Here is a 22,634-nt window from a genome sequence, read left to right as displayed (position 1 = left end):
CAAGTTTTAATGGTGCGACTAAGTTGAGAACAGCAAAACCACGCCCCCTGAGGTGATTCCAGTTCAGAGTGACCCTCTCAGAGGGTTTCCCAGGCTGCTGATCTTTGTGGGAGCGGAGGATTCCCCTTTCCTCCTCAGAGAGGCCTCTGGGATTAAACCCCGCACACCGCACACTGTGCAGTTAGCAGGCCGATGCGTCCCCAAGAGGGTGCAAACAGGCAGCGGTAAGCGGTCAGCTTTGGTAGGGGACTCTAAATGTGTTTCCACGGCCTCTACTAAGCGCTTCCAAAAGGACCACAGACAAGATTTGATCAACAGCACCACATGGGCCACCCATAAATTCTTTTTAAAGTATTTTTTTTGTTGTCGTTGCTGGAATTAATTGACCAGATTGCTAAGAAGAGAATTCCCCTGCAGGAATTGGAGGATCTAATGTTTGTTTATTGCCTTCTAGAGTGACTTAAATAATGAGTGCTCAGGAGTCTGTATGGAATTTTTATCTTATATACACCTTGATACACATGTAACCTTTTTGGCAATTATATACTCTTGTATATTATACACATTATTCTTGGAAGAAGTATGGCCAGCGTGCTCATTAGGGCAAGGATGGCAGGTTTCATCTTACATATTTTGGACATGTTGTCAGGAGAGACCAGTCCCCGGAGGACGACATGCTTGGTAAAGTAGAGGGGCAGAGAAAAAGAGGAAGACCTCAGCGAGGTGGATGGACACAGTCGCTGCAGCAATGGGTTCAGGAATAAGGAACCATTGCGAGGCTGGCGGAGGCTGGGCAGCGTTTGGCTCTGTTGTGCATTGGTCTGATATGAATTGGAACGGACTCAATGGTGCCTAAAAACAACAACAACATACACGTTGCTTTGTTTCGTTGTGCCATTGGGAAACAAGCGACTTCTCTGTGGGAGGTGATTATAATCATGTCACATAGACGGAGGTAAGGGAGAGAAGAGAGCAAGTTTAAAACTCTGAGCTAATACGTCAGGTGATTCACGAGGACGATTCTACTTAGACGGAAAGTAGAGAACGCTTTGGTAGACCATCATCATTTATCGTGCTCTGTTTCTTCATAGGTAGAGGTGCTGTTCTTTCAACGCTTGGGTGCAAACATTTTATCCGGAACTAGGAAGTTCGTTCATTGATTATATTATTTTATAGAGCTTGGTCTCACTTTCGAATTGAAGGTACTCCCCCCCCTAGGAACCCATAAGCCGTCTCTTAGAAATGACACAATTACAAAACAAATCCTTAGCTTTGAGCATTCAAACAACACTGACATGTGTGCCATCTGGTGGCAGTTTCTTATAATAGCATCTAAAATCTGTATAAAAATTCTGAATCTTTTCATAGAAATAATAGGAGACCCTACTATCTGTTGCTTTGGAATAAAGGAAAAACCTGCATCATTTCGGTTTCTGAGTAGCAAGAAGGACAGGTGCGGAAATGCTTCTACTTGTAGTCACTGCATCTTTGCTATGAGGATGTCTCCAATAGACCCAGTGTCTCCATGAAAATACTTTCCGGCTCTTCAAATAGACGACAATGTGGAGAATAAGGAAACGCCCCTGAGGTTGCTACTTAAGGGGAGAGAACTTTGTTTTCCTTTGCGTTGTTTCCCTTGAATGAACAGGTAGCAGCTTACACTAGAGTAGTGCTTTACGGCATGTAATCAAGATTAGGACATAAGGATTTTCTTGGGATGTTCTGGTAACCCGTTGTGATTATGTCTCTGGCGTTTTGGATAGCAAGGTCTCCAAAGGCAGATGATGAAATCCCCCCTCCACTGCCCGAGCGGACGCCGGAATCGTTCATCGTGGTGGAGGAGGCTGGTGAGTAGTTTCCCTGCGAGTGGATGGACCAGGGCCTTGTAGCCTCCCGTGTGCTACTGCTGAGTAACACTCGCTCTTACGGCCATGCCTCCAGGAATTAGACCATATTTCCTTTTCTTTCTCCCCAGGAGAATTCCCACTGAGTACTCCCAACCCCTTATCTTCAGTTTTAAGCGTAAAAATGGAACCGTCACCGGAATGGAGCAGAACATCCGAATCACAGGAATTTGACGACTCTGTGAGACTCAGACCAAGCCAGGTCAAGCACCTTTTTTCATTTGGATTCAACTGACTCATTGTTTTCAAAAATATCACTCAATAAATATCAAGTAGATATTACTACTTCCAAGACTCCATGCTAGAGGGAGTGGGAAATTAAACGATGTAGAAGATGTAACTCATGCCCTCAAGGGACAGCTAGTCAAGTAATAGAGATACAGGACATGAACAGGAGTCTTTATTTTTGCCCATGTTGATTATAACAAGGGCACTATGGCCAGGGCAACATGAAACGTAGAAAGAGATCTGGATTGTTGGCGACATCTTCAGGTGGGAAGTGATCAGAGAAGGCTTAGTGAAAGAAGAGACTTGAATAATAACGCCTGGAAAGATGGTTAAGGCAAAAATAAGAAATTATTCATGAGTAGATAGCTTATTTGCATTAGTCATTTGGTAGACTATATCACACTAACCGCAATAAGGTGCTCCTTGCATAATTGCTAAAGCAGCCCTGGTGGCGTAGTGGTTCCAAGTTGGGCTGCTACCCTCAAAGTCAGCAGTTTGAAACCACCAGCTGCTCCTCGAGAGAAAGATGAGCCTTTTTTACTCACGCAGAGTTATCGTCTAGGGGCAGTTCTCCCCTGTCCTTCAGAGTTGCTATGAGTTGGAATTTTATCAGTGACGCGCCCTGGTGGGGTGGTGGGTTACACGTTGGGCTGCTAACTCTAGGCTAGCACTTTGAAACCATCAACTGCTCCTTGGAAGATAGGTGCGTCAGGCTTTCTACTCCTATGAAGAGTTACAGTCTCTGAAATCCATAGGGGCAATTCTACTCTGTCCTATAGGGTTGCTATGGGTCAGAATCGACTTGACAGCAGTGAGTTGGGGGTTTCATAATTGTGGATTTTTGCATATTATATGCATTGTTTTGTGTGGGCGGCAATTTCCTTAAAGTAAGAGATGTGCATATGGTTTAAAATCCACCCACAAGAGGGTGAGGAGAAACCAGGAGCAGGTGAGGGGTGAACTCTTGGGGGCTTGATGGGTGGTTTAAACGTTTGAGTACGAAACTGCTAATCGGAAATGTAAGCCCCACCTAATTTATAACAGCCCCAAATTAACCTTGTGTAATTGGTGTTCCCTGTTTCTGGAAGAAAGTTGAAGCTTTCTACTCCTGTAAAGAGTCGCCGCCTCAGACCCTCAGGAGCAGGAGAACGTCTCCCTGCCCTAGACGGTTGCTCGGGCTTGGACCCAGCTCCACAGCTGTGGGCTTTCTGTTTTTGTTTGGGATGCTCATCTTGAAATCTCAGCTGCCAGCAAAGTAACTAAATAAATATACTTTAAACTGTCTACAATTATAAAGTGGGGTAGACAAGGATTCTTCTGCCTTTTAAAACGGCCACTTTAATGCACTACTAGTTGGCATTGGCTTGTTGATAATATGCACACGTATGTTGATCTATCTCTAACTCCACACACAAAAAGACAATCCTATTGCAATGCCATGAAGTAACTATTCGATTTCAATAATTAACCTCTAATTACATTTTCAGGGCAATAATCTAAGCAGAAGGGAAATGACTCAGAAGGGATCAATTTAGGACTAAGTGCCAGATTATAACAAAGAGTTAAAGATGACTTTTCATCATTCATAAGAATTAGGAAAAAATAGGATCTTATATCCATTTCTGTAGGCCAATGAAATGCAATTTCAAATATGCCATTACTTTGAACTTAGATAGATTTATGTACATATTCTTGTCTTACTTTTCTTCTTTTCTTTTTCAGAGTGTAAAACTCCATAGCACCAACACAGGTAAAAATGTATATATATATATAAATATTTAATCTTTGACTTGAGATAACATTTAGGAGCCCTGGTGGCACAGTTGCTACACACTGGGCTGCTACATGCAAGGTCAGCAGTTCAAAACCACCAGCCACTGGGAGAGAAAGAGGAGCTTTCTGCTCCCATCAAGACTCACATTGGTCTATGGGATAGCTATGGGTTGGCATCGACTCAACGGCAGTGAGTTTGGTTTGGGTTGGATGACATTGAAGCCCTAAGAACCTATACTGTGAAACTGCCTTATAAAATTTAGAGTAATTTACCTCAAGAAATCTGAGGGTTTCCACAATAGCTTCCACTGTTTGTTGGTTTATTTTTGGTTGTCCCTAACTAGGAGTTTTGTTTTGTCAAGAGCAGGTGAAGACAAGATTTTAGAATTCTTCTCCTTGGTACAAATAATACTATTTTAAATAGAATCTCTTTCCATCTTTATTTTATAAATATTTTTTATCGCTGGATTTATTTGACTTTGAATGCAGTATAGACAATGCATTTAGTTTTATGTTTCTTAAACCCCTTTGATATGCAACCAGTTTCCTCATTTTATCATTTCCCATGCCATTTATTTCTTCAAGAAAGTAGGTCACTTGCCCTAAGGTGGCTGGCATTCTGGATTTGACTGATTTTATTTAACATGCTCCTCTACCTCCCCGAATATCCTGTACATAGAAATTAGATCTAGAAGCGTGACTGAATTCAGGTTCAAATTTTTTAAAGAATGCTTTTGTAACGAATGTTTGATAAATCAAGGGCTCATTGGCTAAAGAGCCTGAAGAACAAAGCTCCTGGTCATGACACATAATAGGGATTTTAGTACATGTGAGCTAATATGAAATGCACCTGTGACTGTCTGGTTATATTGTTTTATAGATCTTATGGTTAATAACATGTACTACATACAATGGTGTAAGGCATAGTTTGCCAATGTTATCATTCTCTGATGTTCTATCCCAGATGTTGAAAGACAAATAAGGATCAGGTTTATAAAAATACTGATAATTAGAGGCAATACTAATGAGGACTAAAAAGGGGGGAAATTAGAGGGTTTTGACATATCAGAACCAAGTTACCGTAGAGTTGGGGGGGAGGTGGGGCGAGACACAGTAAGTTGGAGATTGATTGTGGTCATTGTTTGGATAATATATTTGTTAGTTACAGATGATTACTGACTAATTTGGAAAGTTCTCTAAAGCCATTATGAACTTTGAACGGTGGAGTATTTTGTTTGTTTTGCTGTATTTACTCTCCTTACCCTAGATCTACCTCATGATCGTCCTTCCCCACCACCTCCACTCCCAGAGAGGACCCTCGAATCCTTCGTTCTTGCTGATGACGATTGTAAGTGGCAGTATTTCCGCTCAAAAAAGAAACAAAAGTGAGAATGTTAAAGGCTAATAATAGCGTGGGACCTCTGTGGGAAAGATACAGAGAATGATCAAGTCCAATAAAAACAATACATTAGTCTATAAATCTTCACCTACTTCAGAGTGAAAAGATAAGACTACATCGAAAACCCATAGTGACTTGGGCTCCCTCTCTTGCCTTGCAAGTGCTCAAAGAAGGGTGGCCCCCGACCATCATCCCCTTTCTATTTTAATGCCCTCCTGTTTCCTTCAGCTGTGCGCTAATCTGGTAGGCCTGCTTCCGCCACTGTCAGTGACTTATATTGAAAGTTTTCCCTTCTCTCCAATCCCCATTGTTCATGTATATAGTGTCCAGTCTCTTAGGTTTAATCTGTGCAGGTCAATAATTCATGTATCGCAATAATTCATGTATTGTAGTAGCCAGCTTATACTTGTATAATCAATCTCCTTTCCTCAATTGTGTTTTAAATTTGATACCACTGGCTAAATTAATGACACAATCCGTAGAATTACCTTATGCCCCATGGAGATGATTGATAATGTTCTCTAACAGAACATGATCCTGGTGTCTCTAAGGTGAACCAGAGACATACCAGGGAGTACCCAAAATACACCGGATTTTTTTCAAACCTACGTATTTAATTTTTCTTTACAAAACAACCTTATCACCTTCAAAGCACTTTCCATTACACTTAATACATTTGTTAAATCTGCGATTCCATTCTTAGAAACATTTTCAAACTCATCTGTTTGGATGGCTGACAACACCTCCCTCATTTTTTTCTCCACCTCTCCTATATCTTCAAATTGCTGTCCTTTTTTGTCCCTCTTAAGTCATGTAAACAAAAAGAAGTCACACAGAGGGAGGTCAGGTGAGTACGGTGTGTAGGGCAAGAGAGACATGCTGGTTTATTTTTGTTTGTTTGTTTTTTTGCCAAAAACTGACACACTGAGATGGCTGCATGAGCAGGTACATTGTCATGGTAGCAAAACCAGCCCCCCATCTGCCATAAATCAGACCTTTTTTGTTGCACACTGTTATTCAATCTTTTCAGAACCTCTAAATAGGTCAGATGACCAGTCTGACCTGGTGGAACAAACTCTAACTACACTATCCCCCTCACATCAAAAGAAACAAGTGAGCATTGTCTTGATCTTTGATTTCACTTGACAAGCATGGGGGTGGGGTGGGGAACAAGGTTATGATGGCATCTTCCACTGGCTTCATTGATGTTTGCTTTGGGGGCTGTAAAAATAGCACCCTGTCTCAATGACGTTGGAAAAAAGTCTGGGTCGCTTCAGAGCTGTTCTTTCAAAGCACGGCATGTTTATTCACAGGGGATATAAATAGTTTTGAGTTTTTCCCTTAACGCTGGCCTTCTAAACTGTGTTCAACATCACAACAGTTTCTGAGCATTTTTTCCCAAACAGGAAACAAAATTTCACAGCCTCAGGGTGTTCTCTTAAATTGGTCATCACAAAAAATGAGAGTCAACTGAAACTGCTTTTACAAAAAAATTCACTGATCAGAGAGAACCTTCCCGGGCGACGCCACTGGGTACATTAACTCAGAGTGCGTTGCTGGATACTTGCCTAGTGGGGAAAATGTGTACTTTGAAAGCTTCTCACAACAGAGCTTTTTCCTAGTTGTTTTTTTTTTTGGAAGGGGGGTACCCCCTCATATATAAACCATAGATGCATGAATGGATTTGGGTCTTGCGCTTAATTTTCATCCCAATCCAAGAACAATTCGTTCTTATGGCATGACCCTGCTTGATACTCGCCCTCATGAAGAGATCCCTGAGGAGATGAATGCTGTAGCAAAGTGTGATGAAGAAACTAGATGGGTGACTGGCTATCCAAAAGAATAGCCTCTGGGTTCGTGAAGGCTTGTCCTCAAACAAGCAGCCGTCTAAGTAAGGTGTCAACTAAGTGCATATGGCGGAAGCACACCAGCCTGTGTGATCCAAGGATTATAAAGAATGTCCTCCAAATCCAAGGGAGGGAGTAGTATCCGAGCTTACATCGTGAACTGTGAAAGCTATAAATGACCGTGGCAGCCCAAAATCCATTTGCAGGGGTGTATGCAAAGCCTCCGTGAGTCCCCTCTGCTCGGAGTCGAGCGGTGGGAATAGTCTTGTTATCAGACAGGGAATATTATAGACACAATTATCGTACATTATGTAACATTTTATTTGACCCCCCTTTTGACCCGTTTAAAAGTCGTTTCAGTTTAAAAGGGGAAAAATGGGTTAAGGGTAAATTGCTTGAACGAAGCCTCTTGTGAATCCCCTCTGACCACCGTCCCGGGATATGAATAGGCTTGATATCATGCAGAGTGCGCTGGAAAGTTGATTATGGAAGATGTAGTTCGTTTCCAATTTAACACCTTGTCATTTGTTTTCTCTTTTGACCTATTTTAAAGTTGTTCTAGTTTTAAATATTTTCTGCTTTCTTTTTGATTGAGAGTTTTCTCTCTTTTGTTTTGCTATCATTGTTAGCTTTTTCGTTTCTTTATTTTGTATGTTTTTTGATATATGAAATCCAGGATGGGGGAAATCCATAGAGACAGCGATTGGATTAATGGTTTCTTGGGGGTATGGCAGGAGAGGGTTGTGGAGAAATAGGGAGTTAATAACAAGGAATATAAGAAAGAAGAAAATATGCTAAATTTGACTGTGGTAATGCTTGTACATTTTTTCTTGATATGATTTAATTACAATAACCTATTTTTAAAATAATAATTAGTTCTTATGACATAAATAAAAATATTTTAAAAAAATAAAAGCCCATATATATATTTAAAAATAATGTCTAAGAAGGCCAAGCTAGGTTTACTAAATACATATCTCTATATAATCTGAATGCTTAAGAAATTACACACACAAAAAAAGGAAAAAAAAAAAAGAAATTGCACCATGAAACATTTAAAATTTTATTGTTTTTTAACAAAATACTTCTTTTCTTTTTTGGCTTCCCTGTCTGATTCTTAGGTTTGCAGGCCCAGGCTGTAGAAACTTATTCTACTAGTTTTCACGATACCACGGAAAACTCAACATCTTCAAAAGAGATGCTGAAGACTCCTGGGAAAAACTTCACAAGGAGTAAGGTAAAGAAGAGGGGTGTTTTAGAGTCTTTCTATTACTGAAGGTTTTCCTCCCCTCTCATCAGGATCACACATTAAATTAACTATCTAAACAATAGATTGTGTGTCTCATAATCACCAAAGTTAATAGAATGAAACCAAAAAGAAGATACAGACCAGTTAATTAAGAGTTTTTTCTTACTGAGATTAATTTATACCCTGAGAAGAGGCTAAATAAATATAGTGACTTTTCCCCTGGCAACTAGACAGACTAGCCCAATATTGGGAGAAAAAAAAGAGTAAGAATAATAATTTTTAAAAATGAGTAAGAATAGACAGAAAAAGAAAAACAACAAAAAGAGGATAGTCTTACCAGAATTAAAATATTGCAAAGGCTTCATTACTGGTCCATCAACATAACCACATACCGGCAGAACAGAAAGTACAGATCCAAATATGTCCAGTTTCGGGTATGATGAAGATGGCATCCCAAAGCATTGGGGGAAACGAACTAGAAATCAACCTAGTATGTTGGGGATAAAAGCTAAAGTGGAATCCATATTCCCACACCTATACTAGGGTCAGTTCTAGATGGATAAACTATTCAAATGCAAAATAAAAAATAAACCAAGAATACACAGGTTTAGAAGTACTTAAGAGAAAAAGAGCAGGGAGATTCCTTTATAACCTAGAAGTAGGAGTGATCTTTCTCATTGTGATTGAAAGTCTAGGGGAAAGGGGGATTTATGTGAATCTAGTTATATTACAAAACAGAAAATTCAGAATGGCAACAACAACAACAATAATAATCACCTTAAAAACAAAAGCTAAAGAACAAACTGGAGAAGCATACTTACAACTGGCATCATAGCCAACTGGGGTTTCTTCTCTAACATATAAAGAATTCCTAGAAATTCAAATAAAATAATTGACCTAAAGGAAATATTGATGTATTTGAATTATGGGGTTGGTAAAGAATACTGACAGTTCCATGGGCTTCCAGAAGAACAAACAAATCTGTCTTGGAAGAAATACAGCCAGCAGACTTCTTAGGAGTGAGTATGGTCCAACTGTCTCATGTGCTTTGGCTATGGTCTCAGAAGAGAACAGGCCCTGCAAAAGGACCTCATGCTTGGTAGAGTCGAGGGTCAGAGCAAACGAGGACGCTCCTCAATGAGATGGACTGAATCTGTGGTTTCAACAATGGGCTCAAACATCACGGCAACTATGATGATGGGGCAGATTCCCCCCGGGTTTGGTCTGTTATACGTAGGGCTGTTCTAAAGGCACTCAACAACACCCACAGAGAAATGGGCTTCAACGGGGATGATTATATATCACAGCTGCCTTCACATGTTATTGTGAGTTCTGGAATTGTCCTGATCAAGAAAGGGAACTGAGGAATTCATTTTTTCCCATTACTATTCTGATAGCACTATTTCAAAATGCAGAAATTTTGAGGCTGAGGAAAAATTCCCAAATCAAATCACGTAGTGACCTTTCATTGAATTAAAACCGTCAGTATAGAAAAACCACTGGACCTTTTCATGGCTATTTTAGGAAGTAAATCTTTTTTACTGTGGTCTCTTTCTATTGATGAAAATGTCTTAGATTTCATAAGAAAAACTAACATTTTCTTTTCTTCCTTTTTTTAGAGTTTGAAAATTTTACGAAATATGAAAAAAAGTAAGTTTTATGCTTTTCAAATAGATTATGGGCATATATAACACTTTTATAATTATGTGATTTCTCTTATATAACCAGCCCTTAACAAGGTCCCATCCAGGATCCTATAAATCAGAACAATCACTTATAAGTCTTGTACTTAGCTGGGGTCTCCACAATTCTCATGCTGGGCAGGGAGTAAAGGGAGAGGAAGTTTTCTGTTTAATAGACAGGAATAGTCATCAGTATAATGTTTGACAATATCTACCCATCTTAAATGCTGTCATTCAAACATGCTGTTTAAAATTCCCAACAGCCTAACCTCAGATGAATTTTCTTTGAAAACAGTTACGGAAAAGCATATTGTGAAACAAATGTGTTGATTTTATGAAATAAGCAAAGCATTGACACATTTCAATTTGTACCAAGTATTATTAGCAATAAAAGTCTGTTGCTTACTATTTTTGCTATATTGTAATGAAAATAAAAGTCACAAGTTCCTAAATCCGTGGGAAATAGTCTTATAAATCTGTACTCACAGCTACGAACACATAAAATCTGGTGATGTACTTTTCACAAGTTCAGTACGTTTGGCTAATCTTGAAGGGCCCGGATGTTAGGCTGAGTTGACCAGAAAAACAAATCCAGGAACACTCCTAAGAGAGAGCTTTTTGATCAAAGAGCAATTGTATATTGAGAAAACATCCTAGCCCAGTTCAGAGAAATTCCATTAGTCCGACATTATTCCATAAGTCCCATACTAGTCCATACATTCCTCTTTAGATTAACACAACACATGCAATGATGCCTAACACAAGAAGACCACAGGCCGGTGGGAGAAAAGTCTTGTGGATCCAGTGGTAGTGGAAGCCTCTCCAGGACTCTGTCTGCCATCAGTGTGGCACCATGTGGCTTGTCAATAGGAATGTGTAGCTGAAAGAGAGTGACCACCTCCAGGGAGGACGAGAGGAAGTTCCCAGAATCCTGATGAGAAGGCCCTGCCCACAAGGAGGCATCATCAGGCTGTGACCTGACTGACAGGCTAGACTCCACCCCTTCCCTCTTAATAGCCTCAAGTTGACCAGAGATTACGTGGCCATCACAAGCCTCAAGGTTCTGATGCTATACGGAAAGGCAAAGAACACAGAGGAAACTGGGTTGCAGAGACAGCCTAAGAAAGGTGGTTTATAACTGCATCTTACTCTGTTTGCTCTCTCTCCGTATCCATAGCCACGTGATCTCTGAAATGTAATAAAAATGAGAAAACATGTCCTTTATCCTTCGTGAAGAAAAGAGAATTTAAATATTTCAAAAGAAAGTTACAGTAGGCAACATGGGAAATAAACCCACCACCACCAAACAACAACCATTAAAAAATGAGTGACTACAGTAGCCAATGACAGATTGGTTTGACCAGCTCAGTTTACAAAACGCCTAGCTTTCTTTCTCTAGCTCCAATTTTGTCTTGAGGAAATCTAAGAAAGTGGAACACCATATCTAAGAAACTATAGCTGATATGATCTATCCAATGCAAATTTCCAAATCAGTGCCCCAAGTAACAGGACAAAAACCAAGACACCAAGAAAGAAAATGTTGCTGTGAATCGCACAGTGACATAGCTCACACTCATGATTGTGGCGTTTATAGATTTTCCTTCTTGAGCCACGAGGAGCTAGCTGAAGAACTGCAAGGCAAACAAGGAATGAGTTCAGGCTTATCCTCCTGAACTAAATACAAACTTTCATGGAGAAAAGTGTGACAATTTCATTCTAATATAGGAGTTGAGTTGACAGATTCAGGAAAGACAGATTTTACTCGTGCAGGCATGCATTATTCCATAATAGAAGGTGAAGCTCAATGTGGCTTTCCAAATGCTAACCTTGCCTTAAACCCATTCCAAACTTTACCGATGACAAACTACACAACTACAGAGCATTCATTGTCATCCCTACAGAGATTCAATGACTGTCAGTATACAACAATGATTCAGCAAAAGCTTGCTTTATTATTTATGGGACTAGATAATGTTCAGCACCTTACATTTAACAAAGTCACTGAAAAATTTGTAAGAAGCAAGGAATAAGAAAAAAGTTTTAACTTAAATATGTTACAGAGGAAAGATCTAGCTAAAAAGAAGACACAGTACTTTGTTGTGCTATTTGTTTTCTGGTCATTGAATTTTTTATAACATCTTTTCATTGTTTTATGATCATACATTCATTATGAAGTAAGTATCAAGAGTGAAGTATGACTTTTTTAAAAGCAAAACTGGTAAAAGCTAATTTTTCACTGTGGGAGATCCATAGAATTTTACAGTGATTGCTGAAATGACTTTTCTTTGCTTCATTTTCTTTGTTGTCAAATATACAGAATATTTTTTTGTAGAAAACGTAGTACAGTGTTACTCATACCAATTAAACATTTTATAATATAGCGTACCTTATTCTACTAAAATGGCCTATGCCACCTCTGTGGTCAATTACTAATAAAATCACATCTGGAAAGTTAGCACATGAACATATATATATATATATATATATACATACATATATGTAAATGTGATTGCATTTGAGTGTGTGAGTAAGCAGAAGAGAGGGCCCCACCGATGGTTAATGTTTAGGAGCCTCACGTGCCTTCATCTGGCCCTGAGTACAAGGGAATTTGTTGATTTATAATCAAAAGGTGTAGTGACGTGGTCCGATCTAACCTTTCATGCTCGGTGAAATGGAGGGTATGGAAAAAGAGGAAGGCCCCCGATGAGCTGGATGCGCTCAATGACTGTACAAACAGAACGATTGTGAGGCCAGCACAGCGCGGGGCTGTGTCTCCTTCTGCTTGTACATGGGCTGGCTGAGTCGGAAGTAGTTCAAAGGCAGCTAACAATAACCATCTCTCATTCCACACCGCTTTCCCTCTGTGTTCGTTCATTCAGAGGCAGGGGATTTTGCCTTGTGGCTTCAGTCTTCTGGGGGAGGGGGGAGGGGGGGAGTAGTTCTTTTCTGGTTGCTCAGGTAACAGTCCTATAACTAGCACTGGTCAGGATTGGTTGTCTTCGTTTGGGCCATTTTCTTCCCCTGAACCAGTTATTGCTAGTGTGTCCAGTGCTCCGATTAAGCAGAACAGTGTCAGACGTCTTATTTAAGAACTGTCAAGGTTCATTCTAAACATCTGATATGCCCCTGTCCATGGGCTAACTGAAAATCAGACCTCATCAAAGATGAGTTTCTTGATTCTATCACTAGAACTGATTGTGATGATGTCTATAAAATCTTTAAAAAATGATTTACCAATGGAAGTATATGATATGTGAATTTTAAATCAAGAAAACTACTACTAAAAAAAAAGAAACCAAAGTTGACCAATGATTACCATGGATGAAGGAGGAAGACTTTTTGCTTAGGGCCACAGGGTTTATGTTAATGGTGGTGGAATACTTTGGAAAAGGATATCATGAATGGCTGCACAACAGAAGAGTATATCAATGGCGCTGAAGGACACATGTAGAAGTTGATGAATTGGAGAATGTTTTGTTGTGTGGATTTTTGCCACAATTAAAAAACTAATCACACTAGCAATATGTACAAGAAAGAAGAAAATATTCTAAAATTGATTGTGGTACTGGTTGTACAGCTTCTTCTTGATGTGATTGGACTATTGAATTATATGATAGGTGGAAGAAATGCCAATAAAATAGCTAAATCAAAGGAAAGTGAGTGCGCCTGCTCCGGTCCCATTTGGCTGGGTTGTTAAGAGATGGAGGTCCGTGTCTCTGCTTGCAGAGTATGAGTGTTGGGGGTTGAATCACGTGCAAAATTACAAAGCACACATGCCTAAAAGAAGAAACCGAACAACACACAACTACTATTGCAGTGTTTCTTTTGTTAACCCCATAACGAACCCCAACACAGGAACTTTATTTTGGCAGCTAGTCACTGATTCAGTAGTTATCTGGTTTGGTTTGGTTATCTGTATGGTTTGGTTTGGGTTATGCTATGGGTTGAACTGTGTCCCCTCCCTTGCGGAATATGTGTTTGAAACTCTAACCTCTGTTTCTATGATTATAAGACTATTGGGGAATATATTGTCTTTGTTAGATTAATGAGAGGATTCATACGGAGTATGTCAGAGTCCATCTCCTTTGAGATAGAAGCGATTAAATGCAAGTTAGCAGCAGAGATTAAAAAAAAAGCAAACCAAACAAAAAGGTTTTTTGATCTTGGGTAAAATCAGCTCCACAGGAATAATGGGAAGGAGCCTTGGTCTTGTCGTGGGCGACCAGCTGGGCTGCTAACCACAAGCTACGGGTTCTAACCGACCAGCCGTCCCAAGGGCACATAATGAAGCTCTCTCCTCCCGGAAAGATGAGCAGCCTTGGAAACCCACAGAGGCAGTTCTGCTCTGGACTGTGGGGTCCCTGTAAGTTGGTTGCTCAGTGGCAGTGAGTTTGATTTGGACTTTAGAAACATGGAAACAGAATCGGGGAGGAGAGGTTCCCTAGAGGAAAATCCAAGTTCTATTATCAGAAGAAAAGGGGGAAATGCTGGGCAGGTAAAACAGAAATATCTATGACAAGCTGTCATGGACTGAACTGTGCTTCCCACAAATATGTGTCAGCTTAGCTAGGTTGCGATTCCTAGTATTGTATGACTTTTGTCCACTTTCTGATATGGTTACTGAGGCAGTATTAGGTTTGGTTAATGCTGGTTATATCTGTTATAACGATGAAGCAGGGTTAGGGTGCAATGTATCATCCTTACTTATGTCACCACCCTTACCCAAGCCACAATCCTGATCCAATGTAAAGGTACTTTTCCTGGGCTATGACTTGCATCCTTTACAATCTTATGATAGAATTTTTAATCTTATGATAGATGGGAGAATCAAGCAAGGAGAGAAGACCCCAGTGCCACCAAGACAGATGAGTTGGGCATGAAATGTGCCCTTCCAATCTGGGGTCCCTGAGCTGAGAACCCACTAGAGCCAGGGGAAGATTGATGTTTGCACATATGGAGATCTTCAAGGAATACCAGGCCCATAGGCACTGAAAGGAGACAAGGACTGTCGTCCAGACTTACAGAGACAGAAAGCCTTCTCTTAGAGTGCGTGCCCTGCATTTGGACTTCTAACTTCCTTCCTACACTGTGAGAGACTAAACTTCTGTTTGCTAAGCAGAACCATAAGAACACTTGTGGTATTTCTGTTACAGCAGCACAACCCTTCATTGAATGGCACTGAAGCTCACTGTGCGCTCTAGTCAGCCCAGGACGGTGGAGGAGTGAGTTTCTAAAATTTTAGTATCAGGAGTCTCTCTGTGTGTATGGTTATGTATGCAACATAAACACAATAAACAAATACATATATCCAGTCCTCATACTGCACTATGGAAATGCTGAAACTCAAAACAGGGAAACATTTAATAATTTCTCTGAATTTACATGTTGTTTCTTAGATAATTTATACAAATGTGAAATTACCTCTTTTCACTGCTAAATAGTGCATGTCTAAATTCAGACTAAGTTTTCATTGATTTAGAAACTGATCTATGAATACATTAATATCTTGAGAACAAAAGGGGGATGGGGTTATCCTTAAGCCTTCTATACTAGACCAAACCAATTCCGATTCACAGTGACCCTAGAGGACAGAGTAGAACTATCCCTTTGGATTTCTGATACTTTAAATCTTTACAGGAATAGACAGCCTCATCCTTCTCCTGAGAAGCTGTTGGTGGGTTTGAACTGCTGACTTCGTGGTTAGCAGTTCAGTGTGTAGCCCACAACACCATAAGCAGCTGAGATAGGAAAACAAAATAACAGAAGAATGCTTCTGGGGAATTATGGGAGTAACTCAGAACCATCTATCATGGGAAAAGTATATGTTGGAAAGTGGAGTGTCCAGGAGTAAAGGATAATGTAAGAAAAATCTTAGACTGCACATAAATGAAGGAATGTGGAAGACCAATAGTTCAGATTATAATTGAAAGGAGGTCAGAGTGCAAGATAAGATGTAGAGTAAAGTAAAAATGTGAACCCCAAACAAGTTGATTCATGATAAATTCCTGAATCTTTGGTGAAGACTCTTTAAAGATAGGCTTAGTTACACCGTCTATTTGCGAAGGAATAGCCCCCCAAACAAACACACAAATAAAACACCCACAAATGAGAAGATTATATAAAGTTTCAATTCTATTTTGCACATTTGTTTGTTACATCTGATAGCGATATGCTTATTGGGGATATTAATTATCCTGGAGGACTTGTCTAATGCCAATGATTATGTGACCCGATCAAGAGTAATCTGCGTCTGCCATCATTCCTTCTCTGAATGTTTTTTCTTTTGATTCTAGATGTCTGTAATTCTTCCCCATCAAGCAAACCAGCAGAATCTGTTCAGTCAAACAACTCCAGCTTCTTTCTGAATTTTGGTATGTGTGTCGTTTTAGAGTCTAAAATGTAAAAATCTACATGATTCATTTACAGTATAACAGAAATTTAACTATGATTTCAAGTTGCCTATGTAGGTTCTTATATTCTTTCTCACTCAATTTGACCTCAATTACATCTTAACAGCTCACACAGGATTGAATTTCCAGAACATGTGGGGAAGAAGCTATCTAATCAAATTATTAAGGAGGTCTTTTACAGCCTATCTGCCCAACTCAGCACCTTGATTGATTTCTTGCCTGCTGCTCTCATGGGCATTGGCTGTTGAACCTGCAAATCCATTATCATCAAGGCTATTTGGCCTTAACACAAACCTAAGGATGGAGTGGAACCCCCGTGGGTTTCCACGACTGTAATCTTTGCAGAGGCAGACTACCATACCTGTCTCTCAAGAAGTGGCTGGTGAGTTTGAACCAGTGACCTTTTGGTTAGCCGCCAACCACTTAACCACTACGCAGTTAGACATCTTCACTGGTGATCCAAGTAGAATGAAACTGTTGACAACTTTTCATTTTTTTTTCCTGCTGCAAAACACTAAAGTTCCCAATCGGTGGTTCTCAACCTTCCTCAGGCCGCGACCCTTTCATACAGTTCCTCATGTTGTGGTGACCCCCCCAACCATAAAATTATTTTCATTGCTACTTCATCACTGTCATTTTGGTACTCTTAGATGACCCCTGTGAAACCACACAGGCTGAGATCCGCTGTGGTACACTGGACCCAAGCCATGGTCTTTTCAATCATCTCATAGGCATGCAAAAGCCCCACATGGAAAAAAGAAGGCAGAAGAAAGATGGAGGCATTTGACTTGTGGTATTGGTGAAGAATATTGACTATATTCAAAGGACAGCCAGGAGAACAACCAAGGAACAACAAAAGTCTAAGAAAAAGTAAAACCAGAATGTTCCTTAGAATAAAGGGTGACAAAAGCGTCGTCTTGCTCATCTTGGACATGTCATCAGGGAAAGACTAGCAGTAGAAAAGGACATCGCGTGTTTGAAACGGAGGCCCTCAAAGAGGAGGAGACCCAATGCGAGGCCTGACGCATGGCCCCTCCAGTGGGCTGACCACACCCAAAGCCATAAAGATGGGGCAGGACTGGGCGCGGTTTGCAATTCACATCCACCTGCTGTTCTTCAGGGGAAGGATGAGACTGTCTATTGGAAACTGAATGGAACAGTTTGATTCTATCTGACAGGGTCTCTGCGATGGAATCCACTCATTGGCAGTGGTTTTACGGATAAATGTAATTTTCATGTTTGATTGGTTGGTTTTTTTAAACGTATTTTTCTGCGTTCACTCTCTCTCTCCTAGTTCTGGGGTAGTTCTCCTTTTCCGTTATGTCGGTTCAGATTTAAGCAACGTCTAGGTATTAAGCTGGAGGCTTTTACACAGACAGCTCATTGGCTTCTAGTATCAGTCTCTTCAGGTCGCTACGATCCACATTTGGTATAGTGATTAAACCAGTGATTAGAAATATATTTCCCTTTGAATTCCATACCCTTCTTCATTCAACTTGAGTCCCTGAGGTTGCTAAGAGTCCTAGTGGTGCAGGGGTTCACCACGTGGCTGCTCAGGGCGAGGTCAGCTCTTCAAGGGATACAGACGGGCAATCTGTTTCCATACAAATTCACAGCCTTGGGAGCCCTGTGGGGGCAGGTCTACCTGTCCGATGAGCGGCTGAGTCTGAATCAACTCCATGGCAGTTGGCTCAGTAAGATTGCTTAAGTGTAAAGGGGTCACTTGAAAATATACTTCCATCATCAAAGAAGGTTATAGATTGCTAAAGCAATAAAAAAAAACGAATGTCACCAACGTACAGGTCTGTTGAAAGTACCCACAAATAAAGCTTCATAAGTTGTGAAAGGTTTACCTGTCCTTCTCTGGGATAGGGAATGAGAGAAATAAAAAAGACGATTTAGTGACTTATTTTTCAATATTGTTTATTTTTTCTCATTTCTTTAAACATAATCTTTTAGTAAATTAAGGAGTTTGTGAGCCAAGGGAGAGGAATAACTTGATTTAACTTTATACATCTTAATGCAAATAGTGCTTAATTTTCTGAAATTGAGATTTCCCACTTTAGTATTCTTGATGAATGGATGGGGATAAACAGAAATAGATAAAAGATATTATAGACTAAAATATCAAAGGGTTTTATAACCAGATTTCTTCATTCAATTAATGCTACTACTAAGAGTACACATTTAAAGTTGGATTAATATTCTAATATTATCATGTAGGCTTTCAATTAATTAGTAAGATGCCTTTATAATCTATTACTAAATATATCAAAGATGCTGCTTAACCTTTTGGGGAAAAATCCATGTATTTGCATATATTAGAAAACACAATATTTGCATGTAACTTATTCAGGAATTTGTGTATAAAATCCTTACTGTTTTAATTGTTATTTTTATTTTCAGGTTTTGGAAAACGTTTTTCAAAACCCAAAGGGCCAAGGAAACCACCATCAACTTGGAACATTTAATCCAACTTTGGGTCTGGGCTACCAGCGATTCGAAGACACCCCGCAACTCCAAAGTAGGGCGATATGCAGCTGTAGGATGATAGCCAGGCAGACCCTCTTGGCCAGTTCTCTGTCACAAGAGTCACGAGTGGGGATCAATGTCCCCCAACCTCAACAGAGCTGCAAGTGCCTCTGCAAATAAAATCACAGTACTGCTGACTACGTGTGTTCTGTGTGAATATCAACAAAGGAAATGTGTTCACGTGTTCAATAGCTCTGAAAGAACATGCAAATAAATCCCAGAAGGTTGATGTTTTCATTCCATTTACCGTGCGTTGGAAACAGCAAATGAAAGTTTGTTACTTGTGCGTCTGTAGAGAGCACTGTGTGAAGCATTGTGTTAGAAGGGATTTACTTTTCATTTGGAGGGGAAAGTGTTTTTTTTAATTTAATTTTTCTACATAAATATAACCATTTGAAAGACTTCAACTTAGATTGCAAGTCTTCTATTTTCACATGGTCAGAATTTACAAGAAGTTTGATCATTTGTAAACCTCACTTTGTGATTATTTCCTGGCAGTTACTTGCACCGACACGGAGTGCTCCTTGTGCACATATTTCAAATGTTTTGGGAAACGAGAAGAGGAAGCAAGGAGAAGCTGTATTTCAGGGGTATCAGTGCTAGCACTAGTTGCCATTAGTTGATCCTGGTTCGGTGACCCCATGGGAGTCAGAGTAGCATTGTGTTCCATGGAGTTGGATTTCAATGGCTGATTTTATGTAAGTAGATTATCGGGCCATATCTTTTCCCTGAGGTGCCTCTGGGTAGACTCGAACATTCAAACTTTCAGCTAGCTACGTTCATCATTAAATAAATACTTCTACTTAAAGGAATAAAACATGTGACTATGAGAGTAATCCATTTTTCTGGCTATTCCAATTTCCAATTATTGAAGCCATCAACAACAAATTAGCTATCTTTTGGTAGCATGTTTATAATGTGAAAATTCTCATAAAAGGTAGTTTGTATAAAGTCAACCAAAGAAATTGCCAGTTCACAATATAGTTCTTTATGAAACTTAAGAAAATCTGATAATTCACATCTAATTTTACTATCAGAGAACCCTTTCAACAATAACCTTAGTTTTTATTATTGAAAAGGATTCACCTGATGTCCTCTACTATTTAAAAAATATTAAATTCTTAATGAAATATAACTTTTAGAAACATTACTTAGCCATCACTTGCTCTATTTTCTCTTGAGAATTTTAACTGATAAGGCACAAGGAATAAAATGCTGTTATATATCTATTGCAGCACAATGCACACAATAGGTGCTCAGTAAACTTGTTTTTAAGCTAACCTTGGTGTCGTTGGGTTCACTATGTAGTCTTTTACCTGGCACCAAACCACAGTAAATTTATCTGCTGAGCACTTTATGGCACGTCAGATATTTATAAATATCTCTATAAAAAAACTTTATCAAGGGCCAAATATGTTCAAACGACTCTAGGAAAAATCTGAAGCGACAACTAAATTGTAAATGAACCTGAGAGGAAGCGGTCCCTTGTGGACGATGCGGATTTCTGTAGTGATAGCTCTAGTGAATACATTTATTTTCTCATTTATGCAAGCTTATTCTCAAAATTTAAACGAATCTTACTTAAAGGTATGCTTTTAGCTATGGTTTTCCACCGAGACGTGGTTTAACTATAGGGCTGTGTTAAAAGTAATGGTGCTGTGGTAGGCATTGGGCGGAGAGCTAGGGCTCAGCGAGGATGGGGCTGAGTTCTCCGAGCTCCCGAGCAGTTCTTGCACCTGCCTTGTTACGCCAGTGCTTGTAACCATAGCAATGCCCACGAAGATGCTCCAGACGTCTTCACGAATTTCTGAATTGCGGCCCTATCGTGTTTTAAATCGGTCTGGGTTTGTATAGTACTGAATTCCCTCGAATCCCTTCATTGCATCGTTGGCCAAGGCTAGACGGGTTTTTTTAATCCTCACAAAAGATTACCAAGGGATATGAAATTTACAAGGCACTGTGGCGACTCCCGAGACGAAGGGGCACAGGAAAAGGACCCGGGGAACGCGCCGACAGCCTCTGAAGCCATTCAGATTGTTTCGGCCGTTACAGCAGTTGGCGGCAACTCGCCGCCCAGCGGCGGTTGCGTCGCAGCCCGACGCGTGACTCGGCGCACGATCCCTTTCCGAGGCTTCACTGCGCGGCGGGCGCGCGGGGAAACTACCGCTCCCGTGAGGCCTTGCGCAGCCCAGCGTGCTTTACGATAGAGACTCGGGCCGAGAGCCCCGCGGAGGGGAGCCGGGGACAGCCGCTTCCGGCATGTTCCGCTCCACCCCAAGGTCCGCTGACAAGTGGAGGGCGGAGGAGAGACTACAATGCCCAGCGGGCCGTGCGCGGGCTGCGCTTGCGCGATTCGCCGACGGGGGGGCGGTCGGGCCATTTAAATGTGTGTTTGTGGGTGAAATGGCTGCGCAGGTCGGAGCTGTGCGCGTAGTACGGGCGGTGGCGGCGCCGGAGGAGCCGGACAAAGACGGGAAGGAGAAACCCCATGTTGGGGCCTCGCCGCGGGGCGTGAAGCGGCAGCGCCGGGCGAGCAGTGGGGGCTCTCAGGAGAAGCGGGGGCGGCCGAGTCAGGACCCTCCTCTCGCTCTCCCTCACCGGCGGCGTCGCAGCCGCCAACCTCCCGGGCCGCTGCCGCCAACGAATGCAGTTCCAGCCGTTCCAGGCCCTGTTGAGCCTCTGCTCCTGCCGCCTCCGCCGCCACCTTCCCTGGCGCCCGCCGGGCCCGCCGTCGCTGCCCCGCTCCCGGCCCCGAGCACCTCGGCCCTTTTCACCTTCTCGCCCCTCACGGTGAGCGCGGCCGGGCCCAAACACAAGGGCCACAAGGAGCGACACAAGCACCATCACCATCGCGGCCCCGATGGCGACCCTAGCTCCTGCGCCCCAGTCGATCTCAAGCACAAGGACAAGCAGGAAAACGGCGAGAGGACTGCGGGGGTGCCTGTGATCAAGGCCCCCAAGAGAGGTGAGAGCGGGCCCGCTGCCCCGGGCTTGGGCTCTGGTCTCTCCGGGTTCGGATCTCCCGCCCCACTCTCGTAGTGAAAGGCGCCCACCTCCTGCCCTCCGCCCCTGACCCCGGTGGGATGGACTCGGGATTTCAGACGGTTGACAGTCGGACCTACTGGAGGCTGCCCTCCCCAGGCCGAGCTGTCACTTAGCTGCCCCTTCCCCAGTCCCTGAGCCGCCACCAGCGTGTGTTTTCAAATTCAGCAGGGTTTCCGCGCCGCGCGGTCCAAGGCACCGGATTAGTAGGTGGGATGATGAAAAACTGCCATTCTAAAATTCAGACTTGTCGTCGTCGTTAAAACCCTTATCCTTTCTCCCCGCTTTCCGTGCGGGAAAGCTTTAAAAGCCACCTTCGCCCGCCTTACAGAGTTCAAATTCTTGCAGAGGTGACACGATTCCCTGATGGCCTAGCGTCTGCAAGGCAAAATCGCCACCCCCTTTGCTTGGTTCTTTTTTCTTTGGAGGTAAAGTCATTTTGTCATACTGAGTTTTTAAGACTAGAAATGGAGGGTGTTCTCCCTGGAGCCTAGCCTCTGTCAAAGGGAAATTGGGCGACTGCATTATTTTCCTGACGAGTACACACTTTGAGAAAACCCAGAGAGAG

The 22,634-nt window shown here is 41.5% G+C and overlaps 2 protein-coding genes across 5 annotated transcripts in view; both read left to right on the top strand.

Moving 5' to 3' along the window:
• The window catches only part of PTPN22 (protein tyrosine phosphatase non-receptor type 22), a 56,048-nt gene extending 37,085 nt beyond the window's left edge, over window positions 1–18,963 (top strand). For 3 of the 4 annotated variants that reach the window (XM_075540314.1, XM_075540316.1, XM_075540313.1), the window contains 8 exons: window positions 1,764–1,847; window positions 1,976–2,106; window positions 3,855–3,882; window positions 5,173–5,253; window positions 8,273–8,388; window positions 10,020–10,050; window positions 16,376–16,453; window positions 18,899–18,963. In XM_075540314.1, coding sequence (XP_075396429.1) covers window positions 1,764–1,847; window positions 1,976–2,106; window positions 3,855–3,882; window positions 5,173–5,253; window positions 8,273–8,388; window positions 10,020–10,050; window positions 16,376–16,453; window positions 18,899–18,963 — 614 coding nt within the window. The remainder of the gene's footprint in view (window positions 1–1,763; window positions 1,848–1,975; window positions 2,107–3,854; window positions 3,883–5,172; window positions 5,254–8,272; window positions 8,389–10,019; window positions 10,051–16,375; window positions 16,454–18,898) is intronic. The other variant, XM_075540315.1, reaches the window with a different exon arrangement.
• A 2,320-nt stretch (window positions 18,964–21,283) lies between these two features.
• Window positions 21,284–22,634, top strand: part of RSBN1 (round spermatid basic protein 1) — a 55,035-nt gene continuing 53,684 nt past the window's right edge. Inside the window, exon 1 of the mRNA XM_075559577.1 lies at window positions 21,284–21,989. Within this exon, the coding sequence (XP_075415692.1) occupies window positions 21,284–21,989 (706 nt within the window). The remainder of the gene's footprint in view (window positions 21,990–22,634) is intronic.

This window comes from Tenrec ecaudatus, chromosome 1 (assembly GCF_050624435.1).
Source record: "Tenrec ecaudatus isolate mTenEca1 chromosome 1, mTenEca1.hap1, whole genome shotgun sequence".
In the NCBI taxonomy this organism is placed as follows: domain Eukaryota; kingdom Metazoa; phylum Chordata; class Mammalia; order Afrosoricida; family Tenrecidae; genus Tenrec; species Tenrec ecaudatus.
The sequence above is the reverse complement of the archived record's forward strand: the minus strand, read 5'-3'. Positions and strand labels throughout refer to the sequence as shown.